Genomic DNA, 25962 nt, shown 5'->3' on the forward strand with positions numbered 1-25962 from the left:
CCTGTATCCATTTCGGCCAAAAGATCTTTTGGATTAACCACATTTTCTGCCAGCTGTTTCACAGCTAATCTTTCCGCTCATCCCCCTCCCGCCATGCGAATCCATTCTTTGGTTTTTCGGAGAGGGCAAAAGGCAAAAAAATATCAAGAGAAACCAGACCTTAACCTTCGTATCTCCATATCCAAACATGTGAGGAGCGCCAACTGCCCTTTGGCAAGCAGTTTTATACACCCGGTTGTCCTGCAGGGCCGTAATGGCAGAGCTGCTATCCAGACCTTGTTTATGTTTGGGTGGTGATACGAGGACACGGAACGGACTCACCGCACGCTGAGAGGGCAAGTCAAAGGATGCTCACCAAAGCTCGATCTCCAAACACAGGGTGTCTCTTCCGAAGTTAAGCTCCTTGCTTACCAGAAATTCCCCGTTCTCGGTACTGACTGAATTACCCATTCCTTATCTTTCTGCTCTGTCAGACCCCAGACCCAAAATACTTCTCTTCCCTTTCTGCTTAAACACACCCCACGCTCACTCTCCCCTCTTGAGTAGATTGGTGTGTGTGTAAAGTTAACCCAACAAGCCCCGAGGCCAAAACCTACTCCTGACTCTTCCGCTTGCCCCCACTGCAAAACAGAAGGTCTTTGTCCTTTCTTGTATTTATTTTTACCTATGTCTCCCCTAAGGATGAGGGCTGGGGGTATCAAACCACAATCTCTCTCTCTCCCTCCGTGCTCAGAAACCTCTCATGCTCACAAGCGCTCTGAAATCAAGGTTATATACCATGAGGAAGGAAAGAGAAGAAAAAAGAAATATATGTTTACAAGTCTCTCTTGCTGATCCAGTAATTGTAAATAATTCCATTGCGATTAGCTGCAATTAAATTTTAAAAAAGGGTTTCCTATCCATCACCATGTTAACTTTTCTGATTTTAGAGGATTTTTTAAATCTTTCTTTCTCTTTCTCTCTCTGTCCCTCTCTCTTTTTCTTTTCTTTTTCCCTTCTCGGGAGGTGGGAGGTGGGTTTACTACTTGGACATTTTATTTAGAAGGAGAAAAGGGAAAAAATGAGGAAAAAAATAAAGAAGGGGGGGAACCCCCAAAATCAGAAGAACTTTTAGTGATGAGGAATTTTAAGAAAAAACCAAGAGTTGGATTATATGTTTCAGACAATATCAATGCTTAAGTTATTGATTATTTATTGCCACTTTTAATAATTTAATTTTTTTCTGTCTAAATAAAATTAATTGAAAAGCAAATCCAATCTGTGTTGCCATCACTTAGAGGTACTGTAGTAGTTACGAAAAGTTGTGAAAAGAGAAGAGAAAAGGTGTACTTGATTTGGCTAACATTCTCTGTCCTCCTGGGAAGGCAAGTGTTAAAAAAATTCATTTATATATATGCCACCATAAATGGTAACACACTATACCGGGGGGGGGGGGGCGGGAATCAGAAAGATCACAAACAAACCATCAAAATGGAAAGATACCCCCTCTTCCTTTTGGCACGACATTTAGCAATGTCTTGTTAACATACACAAAACTGTGAACATACGAATGTTCATAGCATTGCCTTTCGAAGCGAGAAGATTGGTACTGTGTGACACAATAAAAACATTCCCACATTCAGTGAATCCGAACCTCGTCAGTTGCAAAAACGCTTTCATAAACTTCATTGCATCCTTTGACTTCATAGCAGACCCCGGCAAGAAAGTAGCTTGGCATGTACCCATTTTACAGCCCAGGAAAACTGAGGCAGAGAGAGTGGCCGTGTGGCCTTGGCTCAAGGCTGCTGGGGCAGGGCTTGAATCCCTGGCCACGATCCATTGCAGGATGTGTACACACAAAGACATGTGAATCGATTTAGTTTCCTTTGCTATAAAAGAGTCTCCACGAAAACCTCCTCCAGGGTTTATAAACCAAGTCAGGGGTCCCAAACTGATTTAGGAGTTCCAGGCATGGAAGTGGACCATGTTCACTTGGTCATCCCAAGAATGGAAGGGAAATGGAGACAGCAAATGCAAGTGGTATTTGCTGCTGCTGTTGGTCTGTAAATGCCACAAGACGATTAACACACCATTTGCTCTATGTTTCATTTTCACCGAAATGCACGGGGTCAAGCGTAACATAATGCCGGGGTAATTCATTATATATATTATGTAATTTCGCCAAAGCGGGCAGCGAGACAGATAACCTATTCTTTGGCGGAAGATGAACTGCAGCAGAAGGGAAATGGCTCTGCGGTCGGCAGCGACGGGGCAGGACGGAGAATGAGGCCTTCTTGACATCCGTGGCGTTCAGGCTCAAATAGGCCCCTCTCAGAAAAACAATGAGTGGTAAATTCTAGAGGAAGTTTGAATCTGAAACATATCTGTCAACCGTCCCTTATTTGGCGGGAAAGCCCCTTATCCCAGCGCCGTGTCCCGCTGCTGTCCCTTATTGATGATGTCCCTTAAATTTCCCAGGTTTCAAAGGAAGCAGCTCCTCTCCCTCCCTTCTGCCGGCCAGGGAGGAGGGAGGCTCCAACTGTGTTGCTTGGCTGCGTTGCTCACCCAATAAGGAGTCTAAGAACGACTGGGGGGTGGAGCTTGCATGCCTTGTGCCAATCAAATCGGCCGCGTTGCCTGGGGACTCACCTTTGCTCAGCGCTTCCCAGCAGAGAGGTGACGGTGGTTTTCCTTGCTGCGTCCCCTTTGCCGGGTTGCTGCGCTGTGGGAACCACCGCTTGAGGCTTCGTTTGGCTGCTGGCTGGGCTTTCTGCCTTTGGCTCGGAGGGGCTCAGAAGCTGAACATACCTGTGTTTGGAAAATCCCTTATTTTGGCTGCTGATCCCTTATTTTCAAGGCTGCTGGCCCCTTATTTTCAAATCTGTAAGTTGACAGCTATGATATGAAATCCTTCAGGGCGAGTGTTATGGACTTGGCGTGCAGGACAGGGGTGTCAGTACGGAGTCCGTTTGGTCCTCCTGATGAGCACACAGAACTCAGCAGATCAGCGTTCACAAGTGGGTCAGAAGTTCTGGCCGGTAAGGCCGGTTGTCCTCAATTGTCCCGGATACTCCTTGCCGGAAGCCTCTAGCAACATCCTACTGCTAGGGAGGGAAGCCATGTTGGAAAGACCTGTCCTGCCGTGAGAGGAAGACGCCAAAACCTAGGCTTCGGGGAAACCTGCCATTTTGCGGGCTTAGCGTCACAGGAAGTCCTTTGTGATGGCCTCGGGGAAGTTGGGCGCGGCCATGAGGATACCGATGGAACAGACAATGTGGACCAGAGCAAAGGTGACCAGGCACAGACGGTCCAGGACGGCCGCCGCAAACTTCCACTGGCTGCAGGCGGCCTGGGCAGCGTCGCGGCCCCGAAAACACTGAGCCACATAGTGCAGTTCCTCCAGGATGCGGCCCAGCTCAGGCGCGGCAAGCAGTTCCTCGGGGCTGGAGGACGGCAGCTCCGGGGACGGGAGGAACGGGCGCGGCACGTCGGGGGGCTTGGCCGGGAGCAGCGCTGCGGGGTAGGCGAGGTTGCCGTTGGGCAGTGCCACGGGGAGACGGGCCTGCCGGGTCGGCGAGCCACCGCCGTCGCTGCTGTCCGAGCTGCAACTCAGCAGGCTGGGGGCGCAGTGTGGCCGCCCCACCAGGTCCTCGCCGGGTTGGCGCATGCGCAGAAGCCAGGCTCCCCACTGCAACACCACCACCTGGACCTGCGTGGAAACAGCAAGACGATAAAGGAGAGGGAACGGAGTTTACGGTTGAGGGGAAACGGGGACCCCGTTTATTACAGAGCCAAGAAAGGAGGGTGGGTCCACAAGGGAAGGGAAGAGGGAGCGGATCATCAGGGAAAGGTCAACAACTCGGAAACCAATAAATGCTCTTGGGCCAAGTTTCCACCATACATCTGAAGCACTATGATACCATTTTGGCTTCTCCCAAAGAATTCTGGGAACTATCATTTGTTAATGGTGCTGTGAGTTGGGAGGATGAGCTACAATTCCCAGAATCCCCTGGAAAGAGAGGTGGGTGGTTTCCTTTTTTTGTAATAAATTGAGATTAAATTTTCAAAAAATTGACATGCACGCTTCCATACGTAAGACATTTTTCCAGCTTCCCATCCCATATTCCATGGTGTTCTTATTTCTCACCTTCTGCCGCACAAAACCTTTTTCTCTTTTATACCATCCCATCCATACTGCATTCTCCAATTCCTCCCGTTGCTCATATTTCAAATCCTTCTTGTGAAGTTGATCACAAGTTAAATACAGTCATGCCTCGGGTTGAAGTTGCTTCAGGTTGAGCATTTTTGGGTTGCGCTCCGTGGCGACCCGGAAGTAACGAAACGCGTTACTTCCGGGTTTCGCCGGTCACGCATGCGCAGACACTCAAAATGACGTCACACACATGCGCGGAAGCAGCGAATCACGGCACGCGCAGACGCGGGTTGCGTTCGCTTCAGGATGCAAACAGGGCTCTGGGACGGATCCCGTTCGTATCCAGAGGTACCACTGTAGTCCAAAAAGTGTTTCCGGCCTTCCACAAAGCAATCATCGCTAGATTCTCTTAATCTGGCTGTTAACTTGACCAGTTCTACATAATCCATTGCCTCACTTCCCCATTCTTTGGTGGGATCTTCCATTTTTGTGTGTAGAGAATCGTAGCCGCTCTTATTACATATGTGAAAAAGAGAGGTGTATTCCCCTCTTGGAGTTGTAGCTCTGTGAGGGGAATCGGGTCTCCTAGCAACCTGTCTCAGCACCCGTCACAAACTACAGCTCCCATGATTCTCTGGGGGAAGCCACGACAGTGTTTATGGTGGGATCCTAGTGCTTTGAAAGGAATGCCGCAGAGCCAGAGACGGAGAAGTTTAAAGCGTTAAAATTGAGATGTGGAAAATATGGAAACAATGAGAAGCAGGATTGAGGTTTGGAGATATGCTTCAAGGTCCAGACTATGAGAAGCCTCGAAAAATTAATAATTATAATTTGGATGATAATTTGGTCTTCTTTTATTTTAGCTTTTTTATTGGATTATGATTTGATATGTTAATTGGATGTTTTTTATTGGAAAATTAAAAAAAACGATTTAAGAAAAATAAAAGGAGTGCCGTGAATGTCGCCTACGTTGGATACAAGGCGCTAGGTGATAAACAAAGCAGCGATTCTGAAAACGGATTTTTAAAAGCGCTTACCCATCTGGGCATGCAGCCGCCGTCCGGGTCGTGATGGTGGTACTGGAGCACAAAGACTGTCGCGACCACAGAGAGGCTGACCATGCCCATTGTACTGGCAAAGTATTGTCCTAGAGGCAGAGAGAAAGGACTCAGAGGATTCTGGAGTGCACATCAGGGCAAGGCAGGTGGGGGGCAGATCTTGCAGGATCACACCCTGCCTGATTCACACTTCCTGAATCAAAACACTAACCAACGAATCCTCCGAAACTACTTGCAACCAAAATATGTACGAAAATGCATATGTTAGGGGGAAAGTCGCAGGAAAAGGAATATATTTTCCTGAGAACAGCATACAAAAATGCAATGGGTTGGGGGAATTTGCTTGCAAAATTGTGTCTATTCAAAGATGTGCAGTAAAACAATTATGAAATGTTGTGTTTGCTTTTTAAAAACAAAAAACGACACAGCGGCAAACTGGAAAACGAGAAACTGGAACTAACAGGTTTGTTCATCCCTACCTAGCAGTGATATCCTAATTATTGTTTCTATAACATTTGCCTGCCTTCCGCTGGCAGGCAACTAAGAATGAATAAATCCATAGAGGGACAGGTGTATTGACAGATGTGAGGCTTAAATGGAACTTCCAGGTACAGGAGCAGTATATCTCAGGGATCAGGGGCTTTTTTGCATTGCAAGGGGGTAGACTCAACCCTCACAGTCCCTTCCAACTCTACAGTTTGACGATTCTATGATCTCTAAACCTGTACAAAGTGCCCATGGCAACCTATCTCCATCACATTTAGGAGCAGTAAGGTAAAGGTAAAGGGACCCCTGACCATGAGGTCCAGTTGTGGCCGACTCTGGGGTTGCGACGCTCATCTCGCTTTACTGGCCGAGGGAGCCGGCATACAGCTTCCGGGTCATGTGGCCAGCAGGACTAAGCCGCTTCTGGCGAACCAGAGGAGCACCTGGAAACGCCGTTTACCTTCCCGCCGGAATGGTACCTATTTATCTACTTGCACTTTGACGTTCTTTCGAACTGCTAGGTGGGCAGGAGCAGGGACCGAGCAACAGGAGCTCACCCCATCACGGGGATTCGAACCGCCAACCTTCTGATCAGCAAGTCCCAGGCTCTGTGGTTTAACCCACAGCGCCACCCGCGTTAGGAGCAGTAGTAATCAGTAATATCAAAGGCATCACGATGACCAAGTACCATAATGCTATATCAAAATAAACTCTTTATATAACCTATACAGAACATAGAACAATATGAAAAACCAAATAAACAGAATCTCATAAATCTCTGAAAGTAAGTTTTATAAGTCTCTGAAAGTCTTTGTAGACTATGCAAGTCTCTGAGAAGAGCAAAGGGTCAGATTCTTATCTCATGAAAGCAAGCCGTAAAGCTTTGTTTTAGGATGTCCAACGCTGCTGAAGTGGTCCGCAAACAGACGCAGTGAACAGTGATTCCAGATATACCCACTGTTTCGTGGAATTCTTCTTCGGCACAGCAGAAGGATACAAAAATGCTTCATAAACCCATCTATATATGGTCAATGGAATTGTATAACAACAATATCTATGGAGCAGTGGTCATACAGTTATGTAACATAACAAGACTTATAAGACTTGCTTTCAGAGATTTATGAGATTCTGTTTATTTGGTTTTTCATATTGTTCTATGTTCCATATAGATTATATAAAGAGTTTATATTGATATTGATATTGATATTGATATTGATATTGTTTTACTTGGTCATTGTGTTGCCTTGGATATTACTGATAATTGTTTGCAACACAGGGGTTTAATTGTCTGGCTCCATCACATTTAGGAGCAGAGAGCACAATTAAGGTCTGCCCATCCCTGGCCAAACCAATCCATCTCCAGATCTCCCTCCCGTACATACCTATGAGCGGAATGGAGTCAGAGGTGGCCGGCATAACCTCCGCCACAAGCAGCATGAAGACAGTGAGCGAGAGGAGAACGGTGATGCCTGTCAGGGGGGAAAACAGGCTGTTATTCCACTGGGTTAGAAGGAGCGTCTAAGTGAAAGAGGCAAAAACCAACAACATCCCAAGGAAAAAATGCCAGGAGGCTCAGCTGGCTTGTCCACACTCCTCTGCCTCAGTCCTTCCTTCTGCAGTATGGGTACAACAAACACCAACCTTCCTCGTGAGGCTGTTGTGAGAATCCACTCAGATAATATCTGCAAAGAGCTTCGAACGCCGGGGCTTCTGCTAGGCCAGGCACCCCCAAATTTGGCCCTCCAGCTGTTTTGGGATTATAACTCCCGTCATCCCTAGCTAATAGGACCAGTGGTCAGGGATGATGGGAACTGTAGTCCCAAAACAGCTGGAGGACCAAGTTTGGGGGTGCTTGGCCACTGGTCCCATCACCTCCTGGCAAATAGAAGGGGAAGAAATGGAGGCAGTGAGAGATTTTACTTTCTTGGGCTCCATGATCACTGCAGATGGTGACAGCAGCCACGAAATTAAAAGACACCTGCTTCTTGGAAGAAAAGCGATGGCAAACCTAGACAGCATCTTAAAAAGCAGAGACATCACCTTGCTGGCAAAGGTCCATATAGTTAAAGCTATGGTTTTCCCAGTAGTGATGTATGGAAGTGAGAGCTGGACCATCAAGAAGGCTGATTGCCGAAGAATGGATGCTTTTGAATTCTGGTGCTGGAGGAGACTCTTGAGAGTCCCATGGACTGCAAGAAGATCAAACGTATCCATTCTGAAGGAAATCAGCCCTGAGTGCTCACTGGAAGTACAGATCCTGAAGCTGAGGCTCCGATACTTTGGCCACCTCATGAGAAGAGAAGACTCCCTGGAAAAGACCCTGTTGTTGGGAAAGATGGAGGGCACAAGGAGAAGGGGACGGCGGAGGACGAGATGGTTGGACAGTGTTCTCGAAGCTACAAACATGAGTTTGACCAAACTGCGGGAGGCAGTGGAAGACAGGAGTGCCTGGCGTGCTCTGGTCCAGGGGGTCACGAAGAGGCGGACACAACTAAACGACTCAACAACAAAAGTGCTAGGTAGTGGAAGGGGGGAACCACACAGGCAATAATTAGCATAATTGTTCGGCTTGAATTGTTCTGCTCACCCAGGGAAATCTTCTCTCCAGAATCGGCTGGCAGGAGAAAGACCAGGAAGGTCATGGCTGACAGGAGGAGGCAAGGGACCAGCATGTTGAGGGCATAGTAAAGTGTTCGGCGCCGCATGGTGACCGCAAAGGTGACGTCCAGGTAGGGCTCCCGGCAGCATTCGTAGAACACTTTGTTCTGACTGCCAGGCACACCTGTAGCAGGTGAGGAGGAAGGGGGAGTCAGCGTGCGCCAGAGAATCAATCCGTTTCAGTTTCTTCCTGTTTCTCATGGGGAGGTTTTTGGCCCCCCCCCCCAGCCTGAGGTTCAGTTCTCCTCCACATGCCCACATCAGTTTGCAAACTTGCATTTTAAAAAGTCCTGCCGCACACCATTTTTGCAAAGCGATTTCCTAATACATTTTTTTTTGCACATTATATGCGTTTCTATGCACGCTTCACCGCAGTATATGCAAAAATATCATAAATATCGCTCAGCTGGAGAAGCGCATTGCAAAATTCGGAGAAGTGTGAATTTGGGAGGGTGGCTTTGTTTAATTCATGTATTGGCTTGTAAAGTGTGGATTTGGTCAGTTTGGGTTTAAATGAGTACTCAGTTGAATTTCTCCTCCCATTCCGGGGTTGCTGAGCAACAGCAGATGGTTTAACAGCATTCCAGAGATTTCTGTGTGCAGTATGAGGTCAATTGGCCTCTGGTACCTTTTACAGGGAATTTTCACAAGTTTGATTTGGTCATGCCAGTCTAAGAAATCTGTCCCAACTGATGCCCCTCACATTTACCCAAGTCTGCAAGGCCCAGGACTTTGCACCGGGCTTCATATATAGGCATTTATGTGCATGTTTTACCCGGGCAGATGCAATTTTGTGCTCCCGACTTGGCTGTAAAACTGCCCTGCTAAGTGCAAATTAAGAAGGCTAATAATATTAATAATAGTAAATAATAATAATAAATTTTATTTATACCCCGCCCTCCCCAGCCAAGACCGGGGTCAGGGCAGCTAACACCAAATATAAAAACAATTGATGGAAATACAGCTTAAAAAACAAGATTAAAATACATTAAAACATTAAAATGCAGCCTCATTTCAGTGGAAACTCAATCAAAAACTTTTGGGGGGATAAAAAAGTCAAGTCTTCACCAACTATCCAGACTGGCCCTACATGGGCCAGAAAAAAGCCAGGGAAGTCCCCAAATAGGAGTTCCATCACAGAAGGAGAAAGGAAAAAAGAAAGAGGGGGAAGGAATCAAATTATTCCAAGCCAAAGGCCAGGCGGAACAACTGTGTTCCAGTTTGCACTGTTTTTCAAAAAGCGTGAACAAGGCAGTTTTGCATTTACATGAGAACAAAGCTGAACTCCTTGCCCCATCCCTGGCCGCAGGAGCCCTATTGTCTAAAATAATAATAAACCCAACCTCATGAGGGCTAGGAGCTTGGCGCTGGGTTTGCTGGCGGTTCCCCCTTACCCATGAGGTCCCACTCGCCATTGGCCACGTAGCCAGAGGTGTCGGTCTCCAGCATGCGCAGGTCGAGCAGCCAGCCGTCGTACGTCCAGGAGCCAAACTTCAGGTCACACTTCTGGGTGTCGAAGGGGAACCAGCGGACGTCGATTCGACAGGTGCTTTTCAAGATGCCTGGTGCAGGGGGAACGGGCCAAATGAGCCACACCAAGGTTACTATTATTATCATTATCATTATCATTATCATTATCATTATCATTATCATTATTATTATCATTATTATTATCATTATCATTATTATTACAAACAGAAATTATATACGTAGCCAAAATGCAATGGAAAAGAAAGGCGGAAACAAGGGCTTATGACAGGGTGCCCAAACTTTTTCCAAAGAAGGCCAGACTTGACGAAGTGAGCATGCGTGAGGGCCAACCAAAACTTTTTTAGGATTGAAGTTGTTGAGCTTTTTATTATGAAGCCTTAAAATCGAGATGTGGAAAATATGGAAACAACAAAGAGAAGCAGGACTAAGACCGTGGGGAGCCGCGAGAAATTAATAAATACAATTTAGACTATAATTTGATCTTTTTTATTTTAGGTTTTTTTAGTTTAATTGAAGTATTATGATTGGATATTTAATTGGATGTTTTCTATTGGAAAATCAGTTTTACCCAAAAGTTGTTGAACTTTTTTTAGGATTTTACCCCAGGACATATACTGCCATGGGGAGGCAGATTAAATCGACCAGTGGGCTGGATTAGGCCCCCAAAACGGACTTTTGACTTGCCTGATTTATGATCATTATACTGGTTTTTACCTGCTACAAAAAAACTCTGCTTTTTAGAAGTCGTCCGCAGGGGGAGCTCTAATTTAACATTTAATTGTTGTAATGGGTGACATAAATGCTTCAAAGCGCCCCATTATTTTGGAGATTTCCGAATAGGGATTCAGACCCTCGGGAAGGGGGAGGGGCTGGGTGTACATTTCCAAAATATAAGTTAAAAAACCAATAAAATAAAACGTACATACAGCAACAGTGTTTTGTGTTGTGTAGGCTCCTATGGTGTAAATAATGGCCCCCCAATCATTTTATGTTAGAGCTTCATAATTATTTCACTATTAATATACTTCTTTTTAATTGTATCTCAGTTCAACAATTGCCACATTTCCCCCTCTATAAGACGCCCCCCATGTATGACGCCCCCTATTTTGGGGGATTCCCATTTTAGAAAATGGGGTGGGAGATACTATCCGTGTATAAGACGAGCCCAGATTTTGAACATTAGAGTAAAAAAACCATAGTCTTATACACAGAAAAGCATGGTACTTTGATAAAATACATATTTTGTGATGTGCAAATGGCTCTAGATACCTATTAGGACCTTAAATTATCATATGGCATATGTTCAACACACAAAAACAGCAACAATTTGTTGTTGACAAAGGACAGCTGGACAGCTCCAGTGAGTGCCTGGAGGCGGTTGGAGGATGGATGGCGGCTAATGGATTGAGGTTGAATCCTGACAAGACAGAAGTACTGTTCTTGGGGGACAGGGGGCGGGCTGGTGTGGAGGACTCCCTGGTCCTGAATGGGGTCACTGTGCCCCTGAAGGACCAGGTGCGTAGCCTGGGAGTCATTTTGGACTCACAGCTGTCCATGGAGGCACAGGTCAATTCTGTATCCAGGGCAGCTGTTTACCAGCTCCATCTGGTATGCAGGCTGAGACCCTCCCTGCCCGCAGACTGTCTCGCCAGAGTGGTGCATGCTCTGGTTATCTCCCGCTTGGACTACTGCAATGCGCTCTATGTGGGGCTACCTTTGAAGGTAACTTGGAAACTACAGCTAATCCAGAATGTGGCAGCTAGACTGGTGACTGGGGGCGGCCGCCAAGGCCATATAACACCGGTCTTGAAAGACCTACATTGGCTCCCAGTATGTTTCCGAGCACAATTCAAAGTGTTGGTGTTGACCTTTAAAGCCCTAAATGGCCTTGGTCCAGTATACCTGAAGGAGCGTCTCCACCCCCATCATTCTGCCCGGACGCTGAGGTCCAGCGCCGAGGGCCTTCTGGCGGTTCCCTCATTGCGAGAAAGCTACAGGGAACCAGGCAGAGGGCCTTCTCGGTAGTGGCGCCCGCCCTGTGGAACGCCCTTCCAGCAGATGTCAAAGCGATAAACAACTACCTGACATTCAGAAGACATCTTAAGGCAGCCCTGTTCAGGGAAGTTTTTCATGTGTGATATTTTAGTGTTTTTTTGTTTCTATGGAAGATGCCCAGAGTGGCTGGGGAAACCCAGCCAGATGGGTGGGGTACAAATAAATTATTATTATTATTATTATTATTATTATTATTATTATTATTAATAATAATAATAATAATAATAATAATATAAAGGACCCCATTACCTTCAGTGACTTAGGGGCTCATCAGACCTAAACCCGGCCCTGAATGATCTGCCTGTAGCCAGTCGGGCAAGCCATAAGGGCTGGCTAGCTATAAACTGGATAGTTGTGGGAAGAGTTTCCCACTGATTGACCGTAAACTGAGGCTACATTTTGCCGCTTTTTTAGGGCTTCCGAGTGGCAGATTAAAGCACTCACTTGGTATGTACCGTATTTTTTGCTCCATAAGACGCACTTTTCCCCTCCTAAAAAGTAAGGGGAAATGTGTGTGCGTCTTATGGAGCGAATGCAGGGGGGAGGCAGGCAGGAAAAGCCCCCAAGAGCCACACACAAGCTTCGCGCGGCTCTTGCGGGCTTTTCCCCAGGAGGGAGAAGGGACTGACGCGGCCGGTCAGTCCCTTCTCCCTCCTCGTAGAAAAGCCCGCAGGAGCCGTGCGCTCCTTAAAGGGTGTGCGATTCTTGTGGGGGTTTTGCGGGAGGTGAGTATATTGCCATAGCCGCGCGCAGCCTCTCCCGGCCGGAGGGGCTGCGCGCGGCTAAAGAGGAAGCCAAGCCAGCGAGCAGAATCCATCGCTGTCTTGGCTTCTTCAGCCACGCGCAGCCCCTCCGGCCAGAGAGGCTGCGCGCTGCTATGGCACAAGCCAAGACAGCCAGTGGGATGGATCCCGCTCGCTGTCTTGGCTTCTTTGCTCTCTGGGGCTGGGGGACCCGGGCTTCCCCTGGCAGCCCCAAGAAGCTCTGGGCCTGGGGGGGGGGGATTTTTTTTTTCTTGATTTCCCCCTCTAAAAGCCAGGTGCGCCTTATGGTCTGGTGTGCCTTGTGGAGCGAAAAATACGGTATATATTGCTTGCTGTTTATCATCTTCTCACTCCCTTGTGTTTTGTATGACTTCCGAATCTCATTTTAAAAGAACCACCTTGCCTTTAGCAAAAGATACCACTTTCCCGCTATGTGGCACCCAATCTGCCTCTGGATCTCTCCGTCCGCCTCTCACCTGGGGGCAGCCACTGGCAGTAGCCGCTGGAGTTGACCAAGACGTTGGTGTGGAACGTGGAGTCAAACTCTTCATTGGCACTGGGGGGGGGGAGGAGAAGGGGAGGGGGAGAGTTGAAGAAGCTCAGTGAATTCAGATTTCGTTCCTTTATATATCATCGCCCCAAACCCCTTAGCTACTCTACATGTCCAACAACATATGATAAAATGTACCTTCGCATTTTTACATTTCCTTTACATTTCCAGCATGTACCTGACATACATTTTTGCTAGTTTAAAGGTAAAGGTAAAGGGACCCCTGACCGTTAGGTCCAGTCGTGGACCACTCTGGGGTTGCGGCGCTCATCTCGCTTTATTGGCCGAGGGAGCCGGCGTCCAGCTTCCAGGTCATGTGGCCAGCAGGACTGAGCCGCTTCTGGCAAACCAGAGCAGTGCACAGAAACACCGTTTATCTACTTGCACTTTGAGGTGCTTTCAAACTGCTAGGTTGGCAAGAGCAGGGACTGAGCAACGGGAGCTCACCCCATCGCGGGGATTCAAACCGCCGACCTTCTGATCGGCAAGTCCTAGGCTCTGTGGTTTAACCCACAGCGCCACCCACGTCCCTAGTTTACTTTGCTAGTTTACTTGGCGTCAAGTACCATCCAGAGATTATCTTCATGTGGTTTTCCTTCAATTTTCTATGTTAAGCATGTTAAATCAGATTTCTTTCCAGTTGCTTCAACTAACCATCAGAGAACGTAAAGCAGGGGTAGGCAAACTAAGGCCCAGGGGCCGGATCCGGCCCAATCGCCATCTCAATCCGACCCGTGGGAATCAGCATGTTTTTACATGATTAGAATGTGTCCTTTTATTTAAAATGCATCTCCGGGTTATTTGTGGGGCACAGGAATTCGTTCATTTCCCCCAAAAAAACATAGACTGGCCCCCCCACAAGGTCTGAGGGACAGTGGACTGGCCCCCTGCGGAAAAAGTTTGCTGACCCCTGACGTAAAGGCTTGCGTGACAGTCCTGTGCTAGGACCTGGCGAACCACTCTGGGTCGCTCCAAAGTCTAGGTGCAAAGCCTCTTGAGGAATGAAATTCTCTTCCTCTCCTTCCAGGGATATAAGCTGGTGACCGTTGAGACTGATGGGGCGGAAGGTAGGGAGCCCAACAGTAGGTGGCACCAGAGAGCCAGTCTAGCATATTCTAGTTTTGACCCTGCTGAGTTCTGCAAGGGGCAACACTGAGGCTAAGGGGGAAGGCGACAGAGTAGGACCACCCCCTTGGGCCGGATGTAAGAAGAAAGGCAGGCAGAAGGCAGGCAGGTTGGTGGGACAGTGACCCATTTGCCCTAAGGGGCCAGACGCCACTGTCTCCCTGGAGAAAATCTGTCTTCAGTTCAAGGGGGAAAGGCTGGGATTTGCCCCAATACAGTGGTGCCTCGCAAGACGAAAAGAATCCGTTCTGTGATTCTCTTCGTCTAGCGGTTTTTTCGTCTTGCGAAGCAAGCCCATTGACGGATTAGCGGCTATTAGCGGCTTTTAGCGGCTTATCTGCTGATCGGATCAGCTGATAAGCGGCTTAGCGGCTTAGAAAAAGGGGGGGAAAGGAAAAAAAACCAGCAGGAACTCGCAAGACATTGTCGTCTTGCGAAGCAAGCCCATAGGAAATTCGTTTTGCGAAGCACCTCCAAAACGGAAAACTCTTTCGTCTAGCGAGTTTTCCGTCTTGCGAGGCATTCGTCTTGCGGGGCACCACTGTAATTATTATTATTATTATTATTATTATTATTATTATTATTATTATTTATACCCCGCCCTCCCCAGCCAAGGCTAGGCTCAGGGCGGCTAACAAACAATAATAAAACAAGTTGATTGAAATACAACTTAAAAAACAAGATTAAAATACAACATTAAAACATTAAAATGCAGCCTCATCACAGGAAGAGAAAGGAAAAAAGAAAGAGGGAGGGGAAATCAAATTGATTCCAAGCCAAAGGCCAGGCGGAACAACTCTGTCTTACAGGCCCTGCGGAAAGAAATCAGATCCTGCAGAATTTAAGCCTGCAGCCATTGCTACAAGATATCTGTTATGTTGTTGTTCTCTGTTAAATTGATTCATCACCCGGCACGTAACGAGTCTCTGAGAGCCTTACAAAACGCAGAAGTATAAATACCAGGGGAGCGGGGGGGGGGGGAGAGAGAACAATGTATTTACAACGAAAGCCGATAAAACAGACCAAATGAAAAGGTAGCAAACACAAAGGTAGCGACACAAAACCCATCCGAAGACACCAGAAGCAGCCCTAACCCATCAGACGCCTGAGGGGGAAGATACGTTTTAAGCAGGTGCCAAAAGGATGCTGTTATTGGTACCAGGTGGGCTTCATTGGGGAGAGCATTCTGCAAGGCTGGAGCCAACACCAAAAAGGCCCTGCTGCCTTGGTGCCACACTCTGGACCTCCCTCAGAAGGGAGTTCCTTGACCACTGGTTGACTTGGCCACCTGCCTCTTTTAGAAGCCCAACTTATTACCCACCCAGCGAACACCACAAAATATCCCAGCTACGAGCTTCTCCCACCTGTTGTACAAAAGGATGTCGGGCTTCCAGACTTGGTTAGCGGCGAACCGCAGAGTCTTCACGCCGGGGTATTCCGATTCATTCCATTGCAAGTAGTGGTCGTACCAGTACTGGGGGGGGGGGGTGAGAAAAAGCAGCGTTGATGGGACCCTGCCAATGTTTAGTTTGGTTAGGGAAAGGGTTAGGGTGTTGCTGCTGTTGTTTAAGGTGAAGTTGCCAATATTTAAGGGCCCGTTTGTTCTCCCACCCCAGGTGAGCTTCATCTGAAGCAACACGAGGCATTGCAATAGTTACCACTACTTGGCGGGGAAGCAAGGTAAGCTTTGCAAGAGCTCAGCTGCAACAAACAAAAGCAGCAAGCAAAGTGAGCTTTGCAAGAGGTCAGCTGCTAAGATCAGAAGAAGGGCTACTGATACAACGCAGTCGATGCCGCGATACAACAGGTACATCTGGTTTCTCTGCCCCCCCGTAAGCCATGACCTTACCATCTGCAGCCAGACATTGGTGGTCAAAACTTGGTTTTTCTCATCCTGCAAACAAAAGGGGAAGGGAAATGTTAAAACCTCAGGAGTGAGGCATTGAGGAACTTCAGAGGGCAAATAAGGAGGGAAAGATCTCTAGTGCATAATGTACAGGTCCCCAAGGAAAACCCCAAGATGGACAGGGGAGGGGAAGGGGAAAGTGATATATTTGATGTGCGTTGTTTTCATATAAGCCTGTCCAGGCTCAGGATCTTACCACATCCATGATCTGCATGAGGCTCAGGGTGAAGTGGACGGTTATGGGCTGTGCGTCATCCCCCACCGGCCTTTCCAGGGGGGTATAATTCTCCATCAAGGCTTTCAGCAGCTGCCGCTGGTAGACGCCTCCTTGAGAGCCTGCAAATCACACAGGGGTATGAGAATTATTATTATTATTATTATTATTATTATTATTATTATTATTATTATTATTATTATATACCCTGCCCATCTGGCAGGGCCTCCCCAGCCACTCTAGGCGGTTTCCAACAGAACACTAAAATACAAGAACCTATTAAACATTAAAAGCTTCCCTAAACAGGGCTGCCTTCAGATGTCTTCTAAAAGTTTGGTACTTATTTTTCTCTTTGACGTCTGGTACGAGGGCGTTCCACAGGGCGGGCGCCACTACCGAGAAGGCCCTCTGCATGGTTCCCTGTAACTTGGCTTCTCGCAGGGAGGGAACCGCCAGAAGGCCCTCGGAGCTGGATCTCAGTGTCCGGGCTGAAGGATGGGGGTGGAGACGCTCCTTCAGGTATACTGGGCTGAGGCCGTTTAGGGCTTTCAAGGTCAGCACCAACACTTTGAATTGTGCTCGGAAACGTACTGGGAGCCAATGAAGATCTTTCAGACCCGTCTAGTCCAGCGTCCTGTTCTCACAGCAGCCGACCAGATTGCCTGTGTTAAACCCGCAAACAGGATTCGAACACAAGACCCACTCTCTCTTCCTGAGGTTTCCAGCATCTGGCCTTCAGAAGCATCGCTGCCTCATTTTGGACACAGAGCTCAGCCGTGGTGGCTGTTAGGCAACGATAGCCCTCTCCAGTTAGTTCATTGTAGGACAGGCTGTTGAAAAATGTACTGTAATAAATGAAAATTCTGCGCTTATTCCCTTATGGGGGACACAAGAGTCCTTATAGAGTCTTTTGTAGGTTCTCCATCGGTCAGAGAAAATAACAGAGGCCAACCAGAGAATATTGAGAAGCAAAGCAGCTCGTAAGCCTGATCTTTATTGAGCTGTTGCAACAGGGTGCTCCCCTCACACGCAGGAGAAGGAGGAGGACCCAGAACAAAGGTGTGTCTGCCCTTATATGACATTTTAAATTGCCCGCCTTGGAGTCCAAGACCACCCCCAGAAACATCATACCTACATCACAGAAAAGGCAGTCTACAGCAGAAATCTGAGTGCTTTGTTTACCTCCTGTCTGGCAGGTTACCTGTTAATGCTTACTTGATTGGATACCCTGCGGAGCCTGGCCAGTCCTTTGTAATAATAACTACTTAGTTCCTGAGTCAGGTCACCCTATTCATACACAGACATACCCTTCAGACAGGATTTGTGAACATAAAGACAATGGGGAGGCTTTTCCATTTTCCTTCGACCTTGCAGAGAAATAATTTGGTCAGTTGGTTCCAGGGCTCTTTTCCTGTGTTGCTTCAGACATGCGGTTTATATATTTATGTATGTGTTTGCTTGGTACATTTGTGAACTTTTATTATATATATATAAGACCTTCATTTTTTTATTTCAGAACCAAATGCAGAAGAGCGAGCATTTATGCTGAGACAGCGACCCTCGTGAATACAGGAGTGTTTCAAATGCATGAGTCTGCTCCTGTTTCCACCTCTTGTGTGCGTCTGCTTAAGTCGTTTTGTCCATTTTACTGGTTCACTGTTTTTCTTCCTTCCTTGGGGCAACAGGGGTGTTGTGAGTCCTGTCTCCTGGGGCTGCTTCTTCCATCTCCGCCTGGCTCCGAATTTTCACTGCCTTGGGCGATGGCTGCAGGGCATCCGTGAGCTTCTCTGCTTGTCATTTGCTGCTAGCAGAGTCTTGAAGCTGCCACAGCGGCGAACGAGCCTCTTTGGGCCTGAAGCTTTAAATGAAGCCGAAGATTGGAGGCTGCGAAAACCGTGGAGCTGAAGGCCTGGATCGCTGCTTCGTTTAGAACAGGCAATGAGCTTATAAGGTCAGGAAGACCCCAGTTCTAAACTCGACTCTGATCCCATCGTTGTCGCCACTGTTATTGTTTTGTTTCTAATTCAACTATTCATTTCGCTTTCCAAAAGCCGTGACCCCTCTACACATAGTTACCTGGAATAAGCGGGGATAACTCTCATATGTGGGACGCGGGTGGCGCTGTGGGTTAAACCACAGAGCCTAGGGCTTGCCGATCAGAAGGTCGGCGGTTCGAATCCCCGCAACGGGGTGAGTTCCCGTTGCTTGGTCCCTTCTCCTGCCAACCTAGCAGTTCAAAAGCACGTCAAAGTGCAAGTAGATAAATAGGTACCACTCCGGCGGGAAGGTAAACACCGTTTCCATGCGCTGCTCTGGTTCGCCAGAAGCGGCTTGGTCATGCTGGCCACACGACCTGGAAGCTGAACGCCGGTTCCCTTGGCCAATAAAGTGAAATGAGCGCCGCAACCCCAGAGTCGGTCACGACTGGATCTAACGGTCAGGGGTCCCTTTACCTTTTACTTACTCTCAAATGTGTGCAAAATCAGAATTTACTGGTAGAAAGCATGTTACAGACGCACACCTTTGCTACACAGGTCTGCTTCTATCTATATATTTTTCTCATCGCTTGGTGCAATCATGGCATGTGGATTTTTCACAGGGGATGATGCGAGCCAGCAGGTACCCTGGGAAGGGAGTCCCATAGCTCAGTATTAGAGCAGAATGGGACTCATTCAACCCCTGACATCTCCAGGTAAGAACTTAAGAACCTGCAGGATACAAAATGGGTGACACCTGGCTTGAGAGCAGTACATGTGAAAAGGATCTAGGAGTCTTGGTTGACCACAAACTTGACATGAGCCAACAGTGTGACGCGGCAGCTAAAAAAGCCAATGCAATTCTGGGCTGCATCAATAGGAGTATAGCATCTAGATCAAGGGAAGTAATAGTGCCACTGTATTCTGCTCTGGTCAGACCTCACCTGGAGTACTGTGTCCAGCTCTGGGCACCACAGTTCAAGAAGGACACCGACAAACTGGAACGTGTCCAGAGGAGGGCAACCAAAATGGTCAAAGGCCTGGAAACGATGCCTTATGAGGAACGGCTAAGGGAGCTGGGCATGTTTAGCCTGGAGAAGAGGAGGTTAAGGGGTGATATGATAGCCATGTTCAAATATATAAAAGGATGTCACATAGAGGAGGGAGAAAGGTTGTTTTCTGCTGCTCCAGAGAAGCGGACACGGAGCAATGGATCCAAACTACAAGAAAGAAGATTCCACCTCAACATTAGGAAGAACTTCCTGACAGTAAGAGCTGTTTGACAGTGGAATTTGCTGCCCAGGAGTGTGGTGGAGTCTCCTTCTTTGGAGGTCTTTAAGCAGAGGCTTGACAACCATATGTCAGGAGTGCTCTGATGGTGTTTCCTGCTTGGCAGGGGGTTGGACTCGATGGCCCTTGTGGTCTCTTCCAACTCTAGGATTCTATGATTCCTGCTGAGCGCTGGCTTGTTTTTTTCCCTTTCAGCCTTCTAGCGCCCCGCAGAATTCAGCGCCTGCAGGCTAAAAGGGAAAAAACCAAGCCAGCGCTCAACGGGAGGGGCACCCGCACCCTCGCTCACTCAGCGCACTCGTTCGGTGTTCGCCGGACTCTCGCCTAGCGTCCTCCAGAACATGGCGCCCTGGCGCCCCGCGCCACTAGCCTCTATGGGTAAGACGGGCCTGACTGTAGCAGCATCGAAAGGGAATCTCTCTGTCTGCAACCTCCCTAAATTAGGTTGCTGTGATGAAAAAAGCTTAGCCGGAAAACCAGAAACAGATCAGTGTCTATGTACTGGGTCGTTGCTTTTTAATGTTAACTGCTCAAAGATTCAGGTAGGTTGGTCTGGCGTGATCGAAATATATAAAAAAATGTCCAGTAGCACCTTAGTCACATGGAAGATGGAACAAGCTTGTTTTCTCCTGCTCTGGAGGGCAGAACTCAGACCAATGGATTCAAGTTACAAGGAAGGAGATTGCGACTAAACATCAGGAAGAACTTTCTGACAGTAAGAGCTGTTTGACAGTGGAATAATAATAATAATAATTTATTATTTGTACCCTGCCCATCTGGCTGGGTTTCCCCAGCCACTCTGGGCGGCTTCCAACACAATATTAAAATACAATAGCCTATTAAACATTAAAAGCTTCCCTAAACAGGGCTGCTTTAGATGTCTTCTAAATGTCAGATAGTTGTTTATCTCTTTGACATCTGGTGGGAGGGCGTTCCACAGGGCGGGTGCCACCACCGAGAAGGCCCTCTGCCTGGTTCCCTGTAATCTCACTTCTCGCAGGGAGGGAACGCAGATCATCCCAGTGTCCCTATTTTCCAGGGATGCTCCTGATTTAGAGAAGCCGTCCCAGTTTCTGATTTGATCCCAGAATGTCCCGCTTTTGCTTAGGACGTCCCTATTTTCATTGGAGGGTATGGAGTTATCTGACCACGGAGCCGTCCGAAGGCAATCCTGTATGGGGAAGTTTTAAAAAAATGTTTAATGTTTTATTATGTTTTTCAATATATTGGAAGCTGCCCAGAGTGGCTGGGGCAACCCAATAAGATGTGTGGGGTATAAAAGGAGTAAAATTATCATTATGGAATGGAACGTCCCTATTTTCATCGAAGAAATATTGGGGGGTATGGGAACGGTCTCCCTCGGGTAGCTGCAGACTCTTCTTCCTTGGAAGTTTTTAAACAGAGGTTGGACGGCCATCTGTCCCGGACGCAATACTTGAGATTCCTAAGTTGAAGGTGGGTTGGACTACATGACCCTCGAGGGCCCTTCCAACTTTTTAGTTTAGAGAAAATGTTAAGAGGTGGCACGACAGAAGCGTATAAAATTACACATGGCACAGAGGAAGTGGGTAAAGTTTTTTAGAAAGGTTATTCCAAAGGTTATTCCAAAAAAAGAAAATGTTTGGAATAACCTTTCTAAAAAGACCAGAGGCATTTCTGTTAAGTATTGTTGGCAGGGACATTCCGAATGCCTTTAGGGAGGTATTTTTATACGCAACGGCTGCAGCTCGGACTTTGGTGGCAAAGGGGTGGAAGGAAGAAGAAGCCCCGACAATAACGGATTAGTATAACAAGCTACAAGAATTTGCTGAAATGGCGCAGTTGACAAATAGCCTGAGAGGCAATTCAAAACAAAAATTTATGGAAAAGTGGAATAGATATAAGATATATGTTCAAAAATGCAGTAAAGGTTCGCTATCTACGCTAGCATTTGATTGACGTTGGAGAGAGACTGAGTTGGGAAAGAAGACCAAGGGTACATATTGATACAGGAATGTATTAGATAAAATGTAAAGAAATATGCAATAATAAGAGTACATTCATTTGAAAAAAAGGAATATACAACAGGCTAGACAGCCAGTCCAAAGTGTTGGTATAGATATGATTTTGGAATAGTTTTTTGCCCTTTTTTCCTTCCTTTTAGTATACAAACTTTGTATACATGTTGAAAATTATAGTATAATAAGCCTTGTGGTGTAATATGATGATGTTTACTGATGTAACGTAAGAACTTTAATAAATAAATAAAATTCAAAATAAAATAAATCAAAGAGAAAGTGGGTGAAGCTTTCCTCCTTCCCTCACAGCCCCACGGACACCCAAGGAAGCTGGACATAGAAGGAAGCTTGCGATGCGCTTATGATCCCAGGAAGGGGGCAGTCTGCCCCCTGTGGATTCCCTCCAGCCCCCCTGGGAGTCAGAGGGTGCGCTGCCTCTGAACATGGATGCTCCAGGGATAAAGAGGTGTTGACAGGCCCCTTTCCTCTTCATACGCCTTTCCCTGATCCCTCCTGAAAAGCGTCTCAGCCCCTCGGCCGCCAGAACCTGCAAATCCCATAAATAAATTAAGCGCCGCTGAAGCTGAAGCAATCGCCATTCCTCCTGTGTTCGGAATCTACCGTCCTGCCAATTTCAGAAAACGCAAACCTCCAGTACAGTGGTACCTCGGGTTAAGAACTGAATTCGTTCTGGAGGTCTGTTCTTAAGCTGGAACTGTTCTTAACCTGAAGCACCACTTTAGCTAATGGGACCTCCTGCTGCCGCTGCTACGAGATTTCTGTTCTCATCCTGAAGCAAAGTTCTTAACCCGAGGTACTATTTCTGGGTTAGCGGAGTCTGTAACCTGAAGTGTATGTAACCTGAGGTACCACTGTATCTTGTATTCTTGTATTCATCCAGGTGTTTTTTTCGTTCTGGAGGTCCGTTCTTAACCTGAAACTGTTCTTAACCAGAGGTACCACTTTAGCTAATGGGGCCTCCTGCTGCCGCCGCGCCGCCAGAGCACAATTTCTGTTCTCATCCTGAAGCAAAGTTCTTAACCCAAGGTAATATTTCTGGGTTCACAGAGTCTGTAACCTGAAGAGTCTGTAACCTGAGGTACCACTGTATATTGTGAGAGGTTGGGATGGCAGAAACAGCCTTGCTGTGCAGTTTCCCACACACCCACTATTGACACAACAACAACACACACACACACACCGGGCAGATCCATCCTGGAACAAGACTGAGGGAGGCGGGTGGAAAAGGATGAGGAGACGGACCCCCTTTTAACTTGAGACCCTAAACGAAACTGACAAGGCAGCCTGCGCATTCTCCCACCTTCCGAAGAAACGGAGGCTATGTATGAAATTAAACTCAGCAAGCATGAAATAAGCTAGGCAGTGGTAGTGGGGGTACAGTGGAAAGGGGGGGGGAGTCGGGAAAGCTAGACAACCCAGGCAAATTTGCTTTTATTCCTGCAAACCGTAAAAGCCGAGGAGAGAAAGGAAAAAAATGAGGTTTTATAAGAAACCAACCCAGGCCCCATTTTTTATCCCTCTGTAAGGACAGGAAACAGAGAGGGGTTTCGTCCTGACTCCGGCTTGAAATCATAGGGCAGAAAGTGGGGTTTTCCTGACATCTTGGAAGATCAATAATATCTAGTCCTAAAACGCTAAAAGATCTCACAGTTTATAAGGGGAAAAGACAAAAGCTTTCAGAAAAACACCAGACCTGTTTCAAAGCCCTGGGAGATTGGAAAAGGTTCCCGGCTTGCTTTTTATCTCTCGTCCAATCCACCCTGGAAAATCCTTCTTGAAAACAGCTGGAGACCTGCTTTTCTCTGCCTTTTTCTGAGGTTTTCGGTTTCTTGTGTTTCATGGCAGGGAAAAGAAATGAGGGGTATTTTTTGCATACCTGGTCAGGGGAGTGGTGGAGGGGGAAGAGAAATGGGGGCACAGATAATAAAGAGAGGAAGTTACCTTGGAAGAGAAGGAAGATGCTCAGGGCACAAATCCGGGCAGAGGGTTCCATGTCCGCAACCGGATCGCGGAAAGGAAAAGGGGGCAACGGGAGACCCCCCTAGCTGGTGCCAACTAGTCTGCTTTCCTCATCGCGCTCTGTACTGGCTCAGCGGAGGACGCACAGCTCACTCACCGAGGGAAACAGCGAGAATCTTTATTTAGAAGAGGCTGGGGAGGGGATGGAGAGAGGAGAATGAAACATCATCATTGCCCACTGGATGCTTTTCAGCTCTCATTAATTCAATCATTTCAGTGCTGTTTTGGCTGGAGAGGTTTTAAGAGCCACATGAGCTCTTTAGAAGGTCAGCGTTAATGGGACTTAAAAGGGGCATTAATTTCATGGCATCTCTCTCTCTCTCTCTCTCTCTCTCTCTCATACACACACACACACATTAAAAGACCATTAGAGATTAGGCAAACAGGAGATGAAGAAGAGATTGAAAGAGAGAGGCAGGTACAGTAAATTGCAGTGCAGTCATGTAGATGTGTACGCCAAAGGAAGTTCAGAAAGGAGCTGATCTCCCCACAATAATTGTGAACTTAAATCAACAGAATCTTACAGATGGGTATCAGGGATGAATGAATCTGTCCATTTCGGTTTCTCCGGCGTTGCTCGTTTTTTTTTTTCCAATCTCAAGTTCGTTTCTCCACATTTTCACACGGTCTCCTGGTTTTATTCCTCGCAAAAAGACATCAACATTTCAGGGCTCATTTATCCATATGTGCATTTGCCGATACTCATGTTCTCCTATTAGGGACATTTTTTTTGCAAATCAACTTCCAGGGATTTACTGCACTTCTGCATGTTATCTTCACCAATATACGCGTTTTTATGCACACTTTGTCCCAGTTGGTGCATTTTTAAATCACAGCACTTGGCTGGACAGCTGCGCTGCAAAAATTCGGGGAAGTACGAATTTCGAGGGACGGCAGAGTTTCGGTTCGCGCATTGTTTCATAAAGTGCAAAATCAGGCAGTTTTGCCTTTAAGCACGAACTGAATTCAATTTATCCCCCTTGTCACTAATAGATACGCAAGGTAGACAGATTGATGAGAAGATAACCTGGAGAGATAAACCGGGAGAAAGATTTGGACCAGTGCATGACAGCGACCGCACCCTGGGTCATGGCTTTGACCGAGGGAGTCAAAGATTGAGCTGTCAAGAGCAATACAGTGGTACCTCGGGTTAAGAATTTAATTCGTTCTGGAGGTCCGTTCTTAACCTGAAACTGTTCTTAACCTGAAGCACCACTTTAGCTAATGGGGCCTCCTGCTGCCGCCGCACCGTCGGAGCACGATTTCTGTTCTCATCCTGAAGCAAAGTTCTTAACCCGAGGTACTATTTCTGGGTTAGCAGAGTCTGTAACCTGAAGCGTCTGTAACCTGAAGCATATGTAACCTGAAGCGTATGTAACCCGAAGTACCACTGTATATTGTATTCTGGAAATGTACATCCAGGTGTTTTTTTCGTTCCAGAGGTCCGTTCTTATCCTGAAACTGTTCTTAATCCGAGTACCACTTTAGCTAATGGGGCCTCCTGCTGCCGCCACACAATTTCTGTTCTCATCCTGAAGCAAAATTCTTAACCCGAGGTACTATTTCTGGGTTAGCAGAGTCTGTAAATTGAAGCGTCTGTAACCTGAGGCGTCTGTAACCCGAGGTACCACTGTAGTGGGTCCCGAAGCTCAAAAAGGCAGTTTTTCTACATTCTGTAGAGTAGGGGTCGGGCAAGGTTTACCTCGCCTGGGCCGTGCATGGCCACGATTTCCGGCATCTATGCAGACATGATTTCGAAGAACGGGCGGCACAGTTTGGGGGCAGCTCATGGGCCTGTTCAGCTTCTAGCCCCCTCAGGTAGAAAGGAATGCAAAGAGATCAAGCAAGGCGCGGCTTAGAGAGAGTTCTTTGTTCCCTTGCTCAATGAATAGGTAACGAAGGAAAAACCATACATGGTATAATTAGTACAGTGGTACCTCGGGTTACATACACTTCAGGTTACAGATCCCGCTAACCCAGAAATTATACCTCAGGTTAAGAACTTTGCTTCAGGATGAGAACAGAAATTGTGCTCTGGCTGCATGGCAGGAGCAGGAGCCCCCATTGGCTAAAGTGGTGCTTCATGTTAAGAACAGTTTCGGGTTAAGAACAGACCTCTGGAACGAATTAAGTACTTAAACTGGGGTACCACTGTATTGAGTTGTAACTTTAGACTGGAGGAGGTTTATGCATATGTATTGCTTTAATAGATAACAGTTA

The 25962-nt window shown here is 47.1% G+C and overlaps 1 protein-coding gene and 1 long non-coding RNA gene across 2 annotated transcripts in view; one reads left to right on the forward strand and one right to left on the reverse strand.

Moving 5' to 3' along the window:
* Nucleotides 1-1175: 1175 nt before the first annotated feature.
* On the reverse strand, nucleotides 1176-24055 carry LOC310694205 (neuronal acetylcholine receptor subunit alpha-7-like). The gene is made up of 10 exons (XM_083477204.1): nucleotides 23665-24055; nucleotides 16422-16561; nucleotides 16169-16213; nucleotides 15684-15793; nucleotides 13121-13200; nucleotides 9729-9896; nucleotides 8264-8458; nucleotides 7059-7145; nucleotides 5170-5279; nucleotides 1176-3688 (listed from the first exon to the last, which is right to left on the reverse strand). Exons 1-10 carry the CDS (start codon nucleotides 23714-23716, stop codon nucleotides 3182-3184), a joined length of 1494 nt encoding a protein of 497 aa, XP_083333330.1. The 5' UTR covers nucleotides 23717-24055; the 3' UTR covers nucleotides 1176-3181.
* The window catches only part of LOC310694452, a 79274-nt gene continuing 71318 nt past the window's right edge, over nucleotides 18007-25962 (forward strand). The window contains exon 1 of the long non-coding RNA XR_014519717.1: nucleotides 18007-18629. This is a non-coding gene — a long non-coding RNA (uncharacterized lncRNA). The remainder of the gene's footprint in view (nucleotides 18630-25962) is intronic.

Source organism: Podarcis liolepis (assembly GCF_965112155.1).
Source record: "Podarcis liolepis genome assembly, chromosome: 15".
In the NCBI taxonomy this organism is placed as follows: domain Eukaryota; kingdom Metazoa; phylum Chordata; class Lepidosauria; order Squamata; family Lacertidae; genus Podarcis; species Podarcis liolepis.

What these genes read in the sequence shown, in the direction of transcription:
- LOC310694205 (XM_083477204.1), bottom strand. Translation starts at nt 23,716, where the DNA reads ATGGAACCCTCTGCCCGGATTTGTGCCCTGAGCATCTTCCTTCTCTTC. An exon ending in TCATGCAGATCATGGATGTG is followed by an intron (nt 16,214 to 16,421) that starts GTAAGATCCTGA and finishes TTTTGTTTGCAG; the next exon opens with GATGAGAAAAACCAAGTTTT. An exon ending in CCAATGTCTGGCTGCAGATG is followed by an intron (nt 15,794 to 16,168) that starts GTAAGGTCATGG and finishes CCCCCCCCCCAG; the next exon opens with TACTGGTACGACCACTACTT.